A 16,601-nucleotide genomic window follows, 5' to 3' on the forward strand; every position below is an offset into this window, starting at 1 on the left:
AGGGTCGGTGTGGACTTGTTGGGGCGAAGAGCCTGTTTCCATACAAAGTAATTTAATCTAATTATCAATTGAGCTGTGCAAGGCTACTTGGAGAAAAGTGACCAAAATATGATAGAATCAACCATATCACAATAGTTCTGAGAATTGGATCCAGAATCTACTTACAGGGGATCACTTAGCTCAATTGGCTGGCTGGTAATGCAGATTGATGCAAGCAACTTGGGTTCAATTCTTGCACTGGCTGTGGTTACCACAAAAGAATTTCATTCTCAAAGTCTCATCTCTCATGAGGCATGGTGACTGTCAGATTAAACCACTGCTAGCTGCCTAAATGAGAGAGCAGCCTTGTGCTGTGGTAGTTCCATGGTAATTCTACCTTCACCTTGCTGAATCAAAGTAAATTGCAATATTCTGAGGTGTAATCTGGCTATGATAAAGTGGTGAAGGTTACTTAAAGGGATGTCAGTGGCAATAGAAAGCATTGAAAGAGCGCATGGAGGAATTGCTAAAATTGGCCTAATTATAAAGGGAAATTAGGGGTAGTGTTAGACCCAAGGAAGGAGCATGCAAATTAGTCTCAAAAAGCAGCAGACCTCAGGATTGGGAGCATTTAGATTTCAGCAAAGGAGAGCGAAGGGATTGATTAAGACTGGGGTGAGAATCTGAGAGTAAGCTTGCGGGGAACATGCAAACTTATAGAAACCTTTACAATATGATGAGAAAAAGATTAATACAGAGAAATGTAGACCCCTTACAGTCAGAAACTAGAGAAGTTATAATGGGGACCAAAGAGATGGGAGGTCAATTAAGTACATGTTTGGTTCTGTATTTACAGAGGAGAACATGAATGATGCCCCCAAATATTGGGGAACACCAGGTCTAGTGAGAGGGTGGAACTAAAGGAAATCTATTTAAGGAGAGAAATGGTGCTCAGGTAAATGAGATTAACAGCCAACAAATCCCGAGAGCTGATAATGTCTATTCCAGAGTATTTAAAGAATGATGCTATAAGTAATGGATGCATTGGTGGTTATCTTTCAAGATTCTATAGACTCTGGAAGGGTTCCATGGATTGAAGGATAGCTGATGTAATTCCATGATTTAAAAAAAAAGAGGCAGAGAGAAAATTTGGATTTTAGACAGCTGTGCCTGACATTGGTACAAGGGAAATGCTAGAGTGTTTTATAAAGTATAATAGCAGAGCACTTGGAAAACAGTGAAAGGATTGGATAGACTTAGCATGGATTTACAATAGGGAAATCTTCTTGACAAATCTGCTGGAATGTTTTGAAGATGTACGCAGTCGAGTTGTTAAAGGGGAGCCAGTGGATGTGGTTTATTTGGACTTTCAGAAGGTTTTCAAAGAGATTAACATGAAAATTTAAAGTGCATGGGATTGGAGGTAGTGTGCCGACATGAATAGAGAACTGATTGGCTGCTAGATAGAAGGTAGAATGGGAATAATTGAGCCCTTTTCTGAGTGGCAGTAGTTTTAGTAGTTGGATACTGCAGGAATTGGTGCTTGCACTTCATTTATTCACAATATATAAATGATTTAGATGAAGGAACTAAATCTAATATCTCCAAGTTTACAGATGACACAAAGCTGGGTGAGTGTGTGACCTCTAAAGCATCTCTGCAGCCTCCTTAATGTGATTTAGATAAGTTGAGTCAGTGGGCAAATGCATAGCAGATGAAATTCAATATGGATAAATGTGATCTTATCCACTTTGGTAGCAAAACAGGAAGGCAGACTATTTTCTGAATGGCGATTAGATTGGAAAGAAGGAGGTGCAATGGACTTGAGTGTCCACACTCACTTCCCTCCAAGGCCCCAAGGGATCCTTCCATATCCGCCACAAGTTCACCTGTACCTCCACACACATCATCTATTGCATCCGCTGCACCCGATGTGGCCTCCTCTATATTGGTGAGACAGGCCGCTTACTTGCGGAACGCTTCAGAGAACACCTCCGGGCCGCCCGAACCAACCAACCCAATCACCCCGTGGCTCAACACTTTAACTCTCCCTCCCACTCCACCGAGGACATGCAGGTCCTTGGACTCCTCCACCGGCAGAACATAACAACACGACGGCTGGAGGAGGAGCGCCTCATCTTCCGCCTGGGAACCCTCCAACCACAAGGTATGAATTCAGATTTCTCCAGTTTCCTCATTTCCCCTCCCCCCACCTTGTCTCAGTCGGTTCCCTCAACTCAGCACCGCCCTCCTAACCTGCAATCCTCTTCCTGACCTCTCCGCCCCCACCCCACTCCGGCCTATCACCCTCACCTTGACCTCCTTCCACCTATCGCCCCTCCCCCAAGTCCCTCCTCCCTACCTTTTATCTTAGCCTGCTTGGCTACTCTCTCTTATTCCTGATGAAGGGCTTATGCTCGAAACGTCGAATTCTCTATTCCTGAGATGCTGCCTGGCCTGCTGTGCTTTGACCAGCAACACATTTGCAGTTGAGTGTCCTTGTAAACCAGTTACTAAAATTTAAACATGCAGATGCAGCAGGTGATGAAGATGACAAATGGCATGTTTGGCCTTTGTAGTGAGAGGATTTGAGGACAGGAGCAAGGATTCCATAGCAACATAGCCTACTCCAGCTCCTAATTTTTATTTGTCCTTTTGAGTCTGGTTCTCCATTTCAATGTGACTCTGGCTGATGATCCAACTCAATACCCTGTTCCTGCTTTTTCCCCATATCCTTTAATTCATTGAGCCCCAAGAACTATTACTAACTTCTTCAGGAAAATACTCAAACTTTTGGCCTCAACGGCTTTCTGTGGCAGAGAATTCCACAGGCTTACCACTGTCTGGATGAAGACATTTTCTCCTCATCTCCGTCATAAATCGCCGACTGCATATCCTTAGACTGTGCTGCAAATCTGGACTTTCTAGTCATTAGGAATATTTTTCCTGTTAGAAATTTGTTTCTGTGAGATCCTTCTCAATCTCCTACACTCGAGTGAACATGGTCCTAACTGATCCAGCTTATTTTCATTCGTCAGTCCTGCCATCCCCTTGGATAAAGAGACCCAAAACTGCACTCTGTTCTCCAGATGTTGTCTCACTGTGGCCTGCACACAAAACCCACTGTCCATTTCTCCCTTTTCACAATTTGGAGTAGCTTTTTTACTTGGTTCTAATTTGCAAAGATTAAGGAGCTCTAACATTGAGAATCGTGGGGAGGTGAATTTTATGTTAAAAATAGTAAATATAATTTTAAGGAGTACATACTTTTGGGGAATAAATGTTTATAGAATATAGAACATAGAAAAAATACAGCGCAGTACAGGCCCTTTGGCCCTCGATGTTGCGCCGACCCAAGTCCACTTAACCTACACTAGCCCACTATCCTCCATATGCCTATCCAATGCCTGTTAAATACCCATAAAGAGGGAGAGTCCACCACTGCTACTGGCAGGGCATTCCATGAACTCACGACTCGCTGAGTAAAGAATCTACCCCTAACATCTGTCCGATACCTACCTCCCGTTAATTTAAAGCTATGCCCCCTCGTAATATCTGACTCCATACGTGGAAAAAGGTTCTCATTGTCAACCCTATCTAAACACCTAATCATCTGGTACACCTCTATCAAGTCACCCCTAAATCTCCTTTTCTCCACTGAAAACAGTTATATTATAGTGAACTGCAAACTGGAAGTATTGCATTGTAAAACAGGAATTGGACATACAAATAAAATGAGTTCAGTAATAGATGAGTACAATAATAGATCTGTACAAATGCAGACCAACGGGGTTTTTTTGTATAAAGGGAATGCCATAATACTCTTTTGACAAAAATTATGATCTAGAATAGCAGACCCAGGATATGAGTTGACAAGGCTGTGTATAGAATTTATTTTAAGGAATAGTTCATGCTTAATCATGTAAAGTACCAGGTAATCTGTTTTAGTGTTGTTAATTGAGGCATGAATATTTGTCTCAAAGAAGCCATAAGCTCCTCTTCAAATAGTGCAATGAGATCTTTTTATTTTCAGCAAAGAAAGCAAATAGCACCTTCATTTAACATTTCATCCAAAGTGCACCATTGATCAGCAATACACTGAAGTGAGATCCTTGAGTATATGCTCAAGGGTTGGGGCAAATTTTCTGGACTTTCAATTGGGGTGCGTAATCATGTTTTATGCCAAACCACCACCTTACACCCTTAAAAGGCACTCCTAAAAGTCAGAAAGATTGTGAATCAGAGAATGGATCACGTGTGCTGTTTTTAAAGGGCATCTGAGTCAATAATGCTGCAAACATCTGGCCCAGTGACTCAGAAGCTAACATTCCAATTTTGATTTGGGGCTCACAAATGACATAGAATTTGCAAAAGAGCATTTTTTTTGCCACTTTTGGGCAGCATTGTTATTGAATGTAATCTATTTTTTGGAGCATTTTTGCATATCTTTATGAACACTTTCATTGAGGCTTGCCCAAACATGATCACAAATTCTGTTTGCTTTGTTTGTGGCAATAAATTGTTCAGCTGCGATTTAGTTTGCTTTTGCTATAGTTGTCTACTTTAATTTTCAATTCTTTCTTATTAAATTTAGTATGCTGATATGATGCTGTCTTTAGTTATGATTTAATGCTGTTTATGTAGTTCTCACATTATGTAGCACCCTTCTGGCTACTGGTAGTGTTGATCCCTTCTCCATTATCTTTGTTCACAAGGTAGTATTTTGGGTGAGAGAAATTTACTAACTTAAACGTTCTCAAATAAGAGTTTTGAATAGGGAAAGTAATATTTTGTTACTTTTAATTAATATCAACTTCCATTAAATTTATGACAAAAATGCTTTTGTTTGAGGCTGCTCTGGTCAACTTATCATTTGAAAGTAGTTATTATGTTTGAACTGGAAATGTGGAAGAGTAGATTTTATGTTATAGTGAAATACAAACATTTATGGTTTTTATGGAAGTTCATGAAAATGTTGTTGTTGTAGAAAGTGTATTCACTGTCCTCTATGCTGAACTGTATGTTTTGAAAATTTATTTTGATATTGCACATTAAGCTACAGCGCAATTTGTGTTATTAACAAATTTGAGAGCTTTGATTTGCTGCAGCTATTTTATAATGCAAACTAGTTTAGTGCAAAAGCAAGTACAGGTTGGAGCTTAAGCTTTTGAAAAGTGGTTTAAACCTGATATTCTTTGTTTTGTTCATAATGTTTATAGAAATGACAGAAAAATAGTCCTCAGCTCCTCTGCAGGGTGAAGGCATCACTTTGAAACAGAGTGGCCTGCTAACAAAGAGTGTTCTTTTTGACCATTATATTATCGGATCTGAGACAACTATTTGTTTCTTCTTGTGTTGCTTAACCCTTCCTTGTAAAGTTACAACAATTGAACATTTTGGAATTACTGCCGTGGTTTTTGGAGAGTTAAAGAATTGTGGATAGTGTTCATTTCTTTGCTTCTTTTGGAGTTAGCGTCATTTACCAATATTTAACAGCAGTGTAAAGTAAACATTTAAGCTCATGCATTTTAAATGCATGGATTCAGTTGAGAACATAAATCTTGTATTGAGTCGGTGTAGGAGAAGTAGTAGTTTCACTGTTTACGATTTACTCAAGAAAGTACAGAAATGTGTTCACTCCTGGCTTTATAAATATGAAATTAAGTTGCCCTGCAACAGAAATCATTTCTGAAATAGACAGTATAATGGCTAAAACATTCATTAATAGTGACCTACTGTTGACACTTTTTTTCTGTTGGACTTTGACTGTTACTAGTCACGTTAGGACTTGTTGAATGACAGAGTAATTTTTGGTTTGAGTTTATTTTTTCAAGGAATACCGATGTGACATTGACCACTTATATTCAAAGGCTTCTCCATCCAATGGATCAGATTTAAGCTCTTAAGTACTGCAAAAATTAGTTGTCAATGATGGTGGACAATTAAACAACTCCCTGGAGGAAGATGCTCCATTAATATCACTATCCTAATTAAAAGGGGAACCCAGTGCATGAGGATGCAAGATTAGCCTGAAACATTTGCAACAATCTTGATTCAGAACTACCCAAGTGGATGATTCATGTCAACCTCCAAGGTCTCCACCTTTGCTGACCTTCGGCCAGTTCGATTCACTCGATATGATACTGAGAAGTGATTTGAAGTACTGGATTCTGCAAAGATTATGGGTTCTGACAATATTTCAGCAATAGTATTAAAACCTTATGCTGCAGAACTTGCCACACCCCTAGCCAAACTGTTCTAGCGTAGATAAAATAGTAGCAATTATCCGAAAATGTGGAATATTCCCAACAAGTATGAAAAGCAGAACAAATCAAACCCAGACAAAGGCCACTAGTCAGTCTACTCCCAATCAACAGTGTTATCAAATAGCACTTGCTTAGTAACCTACTTACTGACTCTCAGTTTGGGTTCAGTAAATTATGCTGTTGACCGTGTCAGCATTTGAATTTTGTGATTAAAGTTACTGATTTTGGTTTAATTTTGCCTCATTTCCTTGTCCAGATCCTTTTACTGTGAATTTTTTTTTATTCCCGCCTGGTACTTGGGTGTCTTTGGCTGGGTCAGCATTTATTGTCCTTCTCTGTTTGTACGTGCACTGCCTTCTTGAACTGCTGCAGTCATTGTTGTGTTGCAGGTAGACCTGTTATACAATTAGAAGTACAGGATTTTGACCCCGTGACATTGAATGGGGGTATAGTTCCAAGTCAGGATGGTGAGTAGCATGAAAGGGAGCTGGCATGTGGTGCTGTTCCCATGTATCTGCTGCCCTTGTCAATTTGGATGGAAGTGGTTATGGGCTTGAAAAGCTGTGTCTCAGAAATGGTGAATTTATGCTGTGCCTTTGTAGATGGTGAATAGGCTTTGGGAAATAAGAAGGTGAGTTATTCACTGTAGGAATTCTAGCCTCTGACCTGTTCTTGTAACCAGGTACTTATATAGCCAGGAAAAAGTGAGGACTGCAGATGCTGGCGATCAGTGTGTGGTGTTGGAAAAGCACAGCCAGTCATGCAGCATCCGAGAGCAGGAGAATCTAAGCTTCAAGCATAAGCTCTTCAGGAACGAGGAGGTAACCCAAGGGGGCTGAGTGATAAATGGGATAGGGTTGGAGCTAGAGGGAAGGTAGCTGGGAATGTGATAGGTAGATGAAGGTGATAGGATGGAGTTGATAGGTGAGAAGATTGACAGGTAGACAGTTGAAGAGGGCGATGCAGAATTGGAAGGTTGGATCTGGGTAAGGTGGGGGGAGGGGAAATGAGGAAACTGGTGAAATCCACATTGATCTCGTATGGTTGGATATTCCCAAAGTGGAAGATGAGGCATTCTTCCTCCAGCTGTCAGGTAGCTAGCATTTGGTGGTGGAGGAGGCCCAGGACTTGCATGTCCTTCACAGAGTCTTGTCTCCTCAACGTTGGCTGGCAACTTGCGGAACTTCTCTGGGACACGCATTAAATAATCCCTCTGCCCTGTGGCCGAACACTTTATCTCCTCCTCCCACTCCACCAAGGATGGGCAAGTCCTGTGCCTCTTCTACTGCCAAACTCTAGCCAGCTGACAACTAGAGGAAGAACTTCTCACTTCCATCTTGGAAACCTCCAACCATGCGGGATCAATGTGGATTTCATCAGTTTCCTCATTTCCCTTCTCCCCCCCCCCCCCCCCCCCAACTTTCCAACTCAGTACTGCCCCCTTGAGCTGTCCTACCTGTCTTCCCATCTATTTGCTCCACCCTTTCCTCTGACCTATCGCGTCCACCCAACCTTCATTTGCCTGTTGCATTCCCAGCTACCTCCCCCACCCACCACACTCCTGTTTAACTCTCAGCCTCCTTGTTACTTATTACTTATAGCCAGTCTAATTTAGTTGCTGTAAACCGGTAACTCCCAGGATGTTGATATGGGGGATGCAGTGAGAGTAATGCCATTGAATGTTAAGGAACAATGCTTAGATTCTCTCTTATTAGGAAATGCTGATTGCCTGGTATTTCTGTACAGTAAATGTTACTTGGCAGTTTTCAGCCCAAGCCTGGTGGTTGTTCATGTCTTGCTGCATTTAGACATGGATGAGTGCAGTATCTGAGGAGTCATGAATTATACTGAACATTGTGTAATCATCAGTGAACTTCAGACTTTATGGTGAAAGGAAGGACCCTGATGAAACAGCTGTGCATGGTTGGTTCTGGGAAACTACTGAGGAACTAGGACTGTTGTGGTGCAGTTGTTATGCCCTTATCTCTGACCCAGGTTTGGGTCCGACCTGCTCCAGAAATATGTAATAACATAATTGTACAGGTTGATTAGAAAATACCAACCCCAAGGACCTTTATAATGTAGGGTTCAATAGATATTAAATTTATTTTAAAAATTGTATGCATGTTGTAGTGACATGGCTGGAAATTTGAATTATCTAAGTTGCATTTTTTATGAACTGGTATGCACATTAAAAGAATTAAAAATAAAGTTGGCAGATCTTCAAACTCTCTTGTCTTTTATAGGTATCTCTAGAAAATCCATTTTGTAACATGCCATTTTATGAAAGCATTTTTTTAGGCATCATGCATGATTTAAAGATTTACCATATGTAAGGACAAATTAGCAATTAATGCAGTCTTTGGTTGAGGTTCATCACAATTTTTGTTGATTTGTAGTAAAATTGTATAGTAGTATAACTCTCAGCTGAAATTTCAATTGTTTAAGTGAAAATTTAAATTTTCTTCACAGTTGGCATCGAACATGAACAGGAGACTGTTGAAAGTGCAGCTGTTTTTCTCTTCAAAACATTTCATGATAAGGACCACGTTGGACATGAAGAAACAAAAGCTGTTAAACAAATGTTTGGGCCATTTCCTCCTTCAGCTGCTACTACTGCCTGTAATGCAGTATATCGAATCGCTTCAAATTTTAGTGAAGAAGAATTACAGAAATTACTTTGTGCAAATGAACCTGCAGGACAAAGTTCTCATGTACACTTTGGTAAAACTATTAAGTTTTCGTTTGACTCATTTGTTTTGGAACCTTCAGAAGAGTTGCCTTTGAACTGGCAGACAGACGACCAAAAGGATTTTAGTCTAGATTATATTAAATATTTAAACAATCATCAAGGAGATTTTAAAAATGGATCAACTGATAGTTCAGACCTAAAATCTTCAAACAAAGTGGATGGTTCATTTTTAAGGCAAGAGGTCGATAGCTATATTATTAGAACCTTACAAGACTCATCAGATAGACCAATGACAGACGACTTGTGCGGAACATTGTTTGAGATGCTGGCATCTACAAAAAGTGATGATGAACTTCAAAATGAGGTAAGCCAGCCTAAGTGTAGCTAGAGCGTAAACTGTGTAGTTTGCAGTCATTCAGGTTTTGTTTGTGAACTTCTTTCCAAACATTTTGGTAGCGTTACTTAATGTTTTTCCATTCAAAAAAAGGAGCAAACCCAGTTACAAAAGCCTAATCTCAGAGATACTGTGAGAAGAGAAAGCCATGAGAGTGTGTGAGTGCATGTATATGTACAGTTGTGTTGGTGTAAATATTCTAAAATATAGACTTAGAAATCACAGTGTTATAAGTTCATTTTGAATTTCATTTTTCAGTGTTAAAGCTTATCATTTAAGCTGAAAATGTGTTACTGGTTAAAGCACAACTCATTTTGAGGCTCACCTCATTTTGAAGTTCATCATCACTTTTTGTAGATGCCAGCATCTCATTCCTGATGAAGGGCTCTGGCCCGAAACGTCGAATTTCCTGTTGTGCTTTAACCAGCAACACATTTTCAGCTCTGATCTCCAGCATCTGCAGACCTCACTTTTTACTCACAGTCATTTAAGGTCGAATGTGATACTGTAGCTCTTGAAGAATACTGCTTCAGGTATTGCTGGTTTTTAATATACTTGAGTAATTACCCTATTCTGAGTGGAAAACAATTTTGTTTTCTGTCTTTTTTTTCTGAATAGCTGTGTTTTTGGACAGTGCCCACCCATAGATTAAAGTTAAATGCTATGGAGTTAATGATTATTTGTCAATCCATGATACAGTCAATGAGTATCTTAAATGTCCTGATCAGAAAGCAACTAAATCATTCCTGTGGTCAGGTGCTGCATAATTCAAGTACTTATTTTATGAGCGATCAATTCTACATTTTAGCTCATATTGTTAATTTCTGGCAGAAAAGCAATGAACTTGTTATTTGTAAAATACTCTCTCTTGTTTTAGCTGTTTGAACTTCTTGGACCTGAAGGATTTGAGCTAATAGAGAAGGTTCTGCAACACAGGAGTGCGATTGTAGAAAACGCTCTGACCCACAGCACAGATCTGAAGCTCCGATATCTTCAGGGTAAGGACATTGCTTTTTGGAGAAAAACATATGCTGATCCTCTGTTTGAAATCATTTCAGGACTGTTGAAAGCTCTTGTCAAGGAGGTGGTATTAGTGAGAACAGCACAGCAGGATAAAAGCTTTTTTTGAAAAGTCCCAGTATGTTTGTTAGAAGCAAAATCAAAATATGGATTAGAAGATGTTGAGTTTTCTGATAGGGACAAAAGACTGTGGATTTGGTTTTGTAGTTATTAGCTATAAAAAATGTTGAGCTATCCTAGACTTAATGTCAGTCTAAGATAAGAGAAAGCATAAAGGGGTTAGGAGAGATGGTTGAATAAAGTTAGGTCACTGCAGATGTCATAACTGCATATGATGAGGGCAAGGGGCAACATGTAGACAAGAGAGGGGAAAGGATTGGGGCAGATCTTTAAATAGCCCTAGAAATATCTGTATGGGGAAAGAAATCCATTGCTGGAGATACTCTGATTTAGTGGTGAAAAATAGAATCAAACATGGTTTGGAAGAAGGTGATGTGGTTGATTATTTCCAAGGCGGGAGAAAGGTTGCAGAGGGATAATATTCAAGAGATGCAGTCATGCAATTACATCCAATTTATAATTTTAGTTTGGGTATAACAGCAGTTATAATTTAGTGTTTTAAAGTGATCCATACTTGCAGGAATGGTGCATTTAGGAGGTACCAATGAGTTTGGAGAGAAAAGGAAAGCTGAACTTTCCCAAGGACAGTGCTTTTGGATGTATTTTTGAGGAGTGGTGGTAATTGTTTTGAAAAGAGACAGACTAGGTTCAAAGTGAGAGAACAATTTTCAAAGTCCGAATTAGGTTACATGCTATCCAAGCAGGAAAACTTTTCAGATTAACAAATAATAAAAGCTTTATGATGCTGCCATCCTTGAAAATTCATGTTTGTAAGGTAGTGCCAATATGTGCATAAGATGACACAGAAGTAGTTAATCTTTTGCTAGCTTGTTTTAGAATATCTGTTTTAATTTTGTGACTGTCATGATATTAAAATTTTCTGTTCACAATCTACATTGCTATACAAAAATTTTTCAAATCTTTATTTGTACTTCCACATACCAAACAGTGTGTTCATTGCATGCCCTCTAAAACATCAATATCCTTCCTGTAACATGCAGTCCAGTAATGCATGTAGTACTGTTTTTGTGATTTAATTAAAAGTTTTATATTATCCCATGGCTTAATATTCTATACCTTGAGTTACAACCTTGAATTCTAATGTTTTCTTCTGAATAGTCTTATCAACCTTGGGTATTGGCTATAATGTTCTGTGAAGATAAGTGTAAGTCCTCAGGCACTTAGGTTCAACAGTGTATGGAAACTAGAGATCTATGCACCTTGAGCTGAATGTTGCAAGTGTGATGTCCCATAATTAAATGTTTTAAAAAAAAATTCACACTGTATTCACTTATGGAAAAGCTTATTTTTTAAATCCTCATGTTATGTGAGTACTGTTGGCAAGAACAATATTTGTTGCCTACTCAAAGTTGTCCTTGAGAAAGTGGGGGTGAGTTGGCTTCTTGAACCATTGCAGACCATGTTAGGAATGCTCACAGGTGTTTTGGAGGGAATTCCAGGATTTTCACTTCGTGACATTGAAGGAACAGTGATATAGTTTCCCATCGGGATGGTATATGGTTTGGAGGGGAACTAGCAAGTATCAATGTTCCATATATCTGCTACCCTTGCCTTTCTGAGTAGTAGAGGTTACTGATTTGGAATATGCTGTTGAAGGAGGCTTCAATAATATCTACAGCTGTCCCTGCGTACTGTTAATGGAGGAAGTGAATGTTTAAGGTGATTGATTGGATGCTGATAAAGTGAGCTGCTTTGAGCTGGGTGATGAGTATTGTTGGAGCTGTACTTTTCTATGCAAATGGAGAGTATTCCTTCACACTCTTGACTTCTGCTGTGTACCTGCTGGATAAGATTTGGGGAGTTAGGATATGAATTACTGCAGAAATTTCTATCCTCTAATTCTTGTAGCCAAACGATTTATAGGGGTGGTCTACTTAAGTTTTCAGTCATTGTTCAGGAATCCATTTGATGGTATTGCTGTTGAATGTCAACAGAAGATTTTTAAGTTTTTGCTTTTTGCTCATTGAAATTTATCTGTCTGGCAATTGTCTGCCTTGAATGTTACTCGCCACTTATCAGCTCAAACCCCAGTGTTGTCCAGGTTTGGTACATATAGGCACAGAATACTCCATTATACAAGGAGTAGCAAACAGTATGGCATACTGTGTAATCATGAGTGAAAAATCACACTAGTGGCCATTTCTTTGAGAAAAGGTTATTGAACCAACTGAAGACAACTGAAGCCCTTCCTGAAAGGGGCTTATGTCCAAAACATTGATTTTCCTGCTCTTTGGATGTTGCCTGACCTACTGTGCTTTTCCAGCACCACACTCGACAACTGAAGACAATTGGGCTTAGTCACTTTCCGGAAGAACTCATGAGTGATGTTCTGGGGTTGGAATGACTGGCCTGTAACAGCCTTTCGCATTAGAGCACCATTTGATCAAGTTTTGCATCCAGAAGCCTTTGCAAAGCTAAAGTCAGGGGAAAGCTCTCCAATGATTTGGAGTCATTCCTGGGACAGGAACATGGTTGCATGTGGCTGGGCTTGATATCCTTCCCTTATTTAAGCTAAGTTGTATTCCTCTCTTGTCACATTTCTGAGGCTATACTTAATTATGTAGAGCATGAGGGCGGCACAGTAGCTCAGTGGTTAGCACTGCTGCCTCACATTGCCAGGGACCTGGGTTCAATTCCAGCCTCTGGACTGTGTGGAATTTGCACGTTCTCCCCATGTAGGTTTCCTCCAGATGGTCAGGTTTTCTCCCACAATCCAAAATGTGTGCAGTTAGTTGAATTGGCCATGCAAAATTGCCCATAGTTTTTATGGATATGTAGGTTAGGTGCTTTAGTCAGGGGTAAACGTGGGGTAATGGGAAATGGGTTTGGAGGATACTCTTCAGTGGGTTAGTGTGGACTTGTTGGGCTGAACCTTGTCGGGATTCTAGGAATTGTGCAGACCAGAAAATTAGGCAGGAAAAAAAATCAATTCTTAAACCTAGAACTGACTTTCTTTTGCAATCATAAATTGGCTTGATTGGATGTATAGCCTCAGCACAGCTTGATACAAATATGTCTTTTGTAACCAAAATAATTTCTATTTGTCATTAAGTCTGTGTCTGAAAAAATTATTTCAATAAAATGATTTGTTTTATTATGTCACGTTTACATTCAGGAATTCTTCCAATATATAGATGGTAAAAAATTGCTGACCTGTTAATTCTCTCCCTAAGCGCCTCTATCTTGCTCTGCTCCTTTTATGATCTCGTTAAGGCCCTACCATTTTGACCAAATCTTTGACCTATCCTCTCCATATGTGGCTCGGGGTCAATTTCTGTTTGATAATGATCTTGTGACTGTCTTGATCATTAATGGTGTGTAAGTGCAAGTTTTACGGAGAGCCACATACAACTGATTTAACTCAACAGATGCGTCAAAAAAGTGTTTGGGAGGAAATGCACAACCCATTTATGGCTGCCAAGTCACTGTTCGTTCTGAACAAGAAAAGCAACTGTTAAAACAGTATCGTAGAGAAGAAAAACGTCAAGCCAAACGAGAGAAAAAAGATGAGGGCGAAATTTCAGGAGATGGTCTGCAAAACTTTGATCCAAAAGAGTTACGTTTACAAAGGTAAGACTAATTAAAAATATATTTGCAACTTGCTTAAGTAATTTGTTAATTGTAAAACCTGTAAGTAAAAAGGAATTTTATTTTGAATTGTCCAAAATTTTAGCTGACAAAGGAAATTTTGAAAAATAAATTGCATTTTTGCATTCAGTAATGCCTGAGATAGCAAAAGGATCTGGAAATGGTTGGAGAATTGGGTGGGCAGGAATGCATTACTAGAGGATGAGGATGTTTTACTTGGTGGTTAGGTCCACTTCTGCTGCACCTACCTCCCAACGCTGCTAGATCTGACACACACATACACACACTCACACTTTGTTTGTCAGATCAGTTCAAACGGAGATGCCAGACGGTTTATCAATAGTTTCAGTGCTGTAGCTGGCATCCCAAATTGTCCCGTGTTTCATGGTCCCTTACCGCAGTAATCCCTAATCCCAAGACCTGGCCAATTATTTCTCAAACCCATTTAAATTGCTAGAAGACTCCATTGTAGTTCCCAGATTCCAGCACTGGCCTCTGCCCCATGCTGATAAATTGCAGTTCTGATATGCACCACAGGAAAAAATGCGAGATTTATTTTTCAAGTATGAAGATCCCTCTACCCACTGTCATTTTATTGCAAAGTTTGTCTCGCATTGAGTAAATTGCATCATAGAAGTTAACTCTGTTAAAACGGTAAGATTGTGCATTACTTTGCATGCCCACACTTACTAATACTGTGCAGCGACCGGTTGGAACTAAATGAATTATCTTGAGGAGGAGGCAGCTTATTAGCAAAGCCCATCAATGGATGAATATTATCTCTTTAACTGTGGTGTTCCTTCCTGACCTTTGGTCATTTGCTTTGAGGTTTTTCTAGATTTTAATTTCCTCTTTTATAATGCATCTCTTTCCATTAGATTGTCTCATCACGTTGTTTCTGTGTCTCCTTTCCCTATAATTGAGATTTAAACAAAAGTGTAAGAACTGGCAAACAGTATTTCCGTGATTGCAGATGAGTTGAGAGTTTTTTTTGGCAGAAATTACCACAGTAGCAAAGGCTAGTAAAAGCACTTTTTAATCAAAATACACTTGGAAAGAAAAATCTCAAGAATTGGTTTGTAACTTTATAATACATAAAACTTTGTTTTAGCTGGCTCCTTATGAATTGGGCACTCGTTAAATTGGTAAAACTTACATATCTTTTTATTTTTCTGGTTTTTGAGATATCATTATTTACAAGAGTATCATTGCCATAAGACCATAAGACATAGGAGTGGAAGTAAGGCCATTCGGCCCATCGAGTCCACTCCGCCATTCAATCATGGCTGATGGGCATTTCAACTCCACTTACCAGCGTTCTCCCCGTAGCCCTTAATTCCTCGAGAATTAGAGGCCATTGTCTGACATTAGAGGCACAGACATTATGGTCAATCATCGCAAATCATTGAAGACAGACAAATTAAAGGATGACTGATCTTAGGAATTCTGCAAGTTAAATTAGTAAACGTTATAAATCTCAAATACCAACAGTTTAGTGCATTATCACAATCTCCGTGCTATCCTCGTGGTCAGTTGAGTGTGCAAATGAGAAGGCTGCATGCTATTATGTTTTATTCAAGGCAAAGTTACATTATTATTTAAGCAATATATGCTGTAAATCATCTGGTACATTCCTGATTTCATAGGTACTGTTAATTTAAAAAATTGCTGTATTAATAATCATGCCTCATCATGGGACCCAACGAGATGCCGTAGCTCAGGTAAACAATTTGAACCATCTGCATGCAACTCTACTAGTTAAACCTCTAATCTGTTCCTAAACTGCACACATACACAGACAGCCAGACACAAACAAGACTCAAGAAAAAGGTGCTATGTGGAAGGAAAGACTGGGAATGCAGTTCACTAGTTCCTGCCTATAGGGTTTACATAGGAGAAAGTGAGGACTGCAGATGCTGGAGATCAGAGATGAAAATGTGTTGCTGGAAAAGTGCAGTAGGTCAGGCAGCATCCTAGGAGCAGGAGAATCGATGTTTCGGGCATGAGCCCTTCTTCAGGAATGAGGAAAGTGTGCCAAGCAGGCTAAGTTAAATGGTAGGGAGGAGGGACTTGGGGGAGGGGCGTTGGAAATGTGATAGGTGGAAGGAGGTTAAGGTGAGGGTGATAGGCCGGAGTGGGGTTGGGGGCAGAGAGGTCAGGAAGAAGATTGCAGGTTCGGGTGGTGGTGCTGAGTTCAAGGGTTGGGACTGAGACAAGGTGGGGGGAGGGGAAATGAGGAAACTGGAGAAATCTGAGTTCATCCCTTGTGGTTGGAGGGTTCCTAGGCAGAAAATGAGGTGCTCTTCCTCCAGCTGTCATGTTGCTATGGTCTGGCAATGGAGGAGTCCAAGGACCTGCATGCTCTTGGTGGAGTGGGAGAGGGAGTTGAAGTGTTGAGCCATGGGGTGGTTGGGTTGGTTGGTCCAGGTGACCCAAAGGTATTCTCTGAAACGTTCCGCAAGTAGTATAGAGTTTACATAGCCCATTATTCCAGCTCATCTTTACCTGGACTTTCTGGAGC

At 39.8% G+C, this 16,601-nt stretch overlaps 1 protein-coding gene across 5 annotated transcripts in view; it reads left to right on the forward strand.

Moving 5' to 3' along the window:
* Positions 1–16,601, forward strand: part of ascc3 (activating signal cointegrator 1 complex subunit 3) — a 556,691-nt gene that overhangs the window by 43,787 nt on the left and 496,303 nt on the right. For all 5 annotated transcript variants that reach the window (XM_060849581.1, XM_060849604.1, XM_060849610.1 and 2 more), the window contains exons 4-6: positions 8,718–9,301; positions 10,209–10,329; positions 13,861–14,062. In XM_060849581.1, the coding sequence (XP_060705564.1) occupies positions 8,718–9,301; positions 10,209–10,329; positions 13,861–14,062 (907 nt within the window). The remainder of the gene's footprint in view (positions 1–8,717; positions 9,302–10,208; positions 10,330–13,860; positions 14,063–16,601) is intronic.

Source organism: Hemiscyllium ocellatum, chromosome 3 (genome assembly GCF_020745735.1).
Source record: "Hemiscyllium ocellatum isolate sHemOce1 chromosome 3, sHemOce1.pat.X.cur, whole genome shotgun sequence".
Taxonomy (NCBI): domain Eukaryota; kingdom Metazoa; phylum Chordata; class Chondrichthyes; order Orectolobiformes; family Hemiscylliidae; genus Hemiscyllium; species Hemiscyllium ocellatum.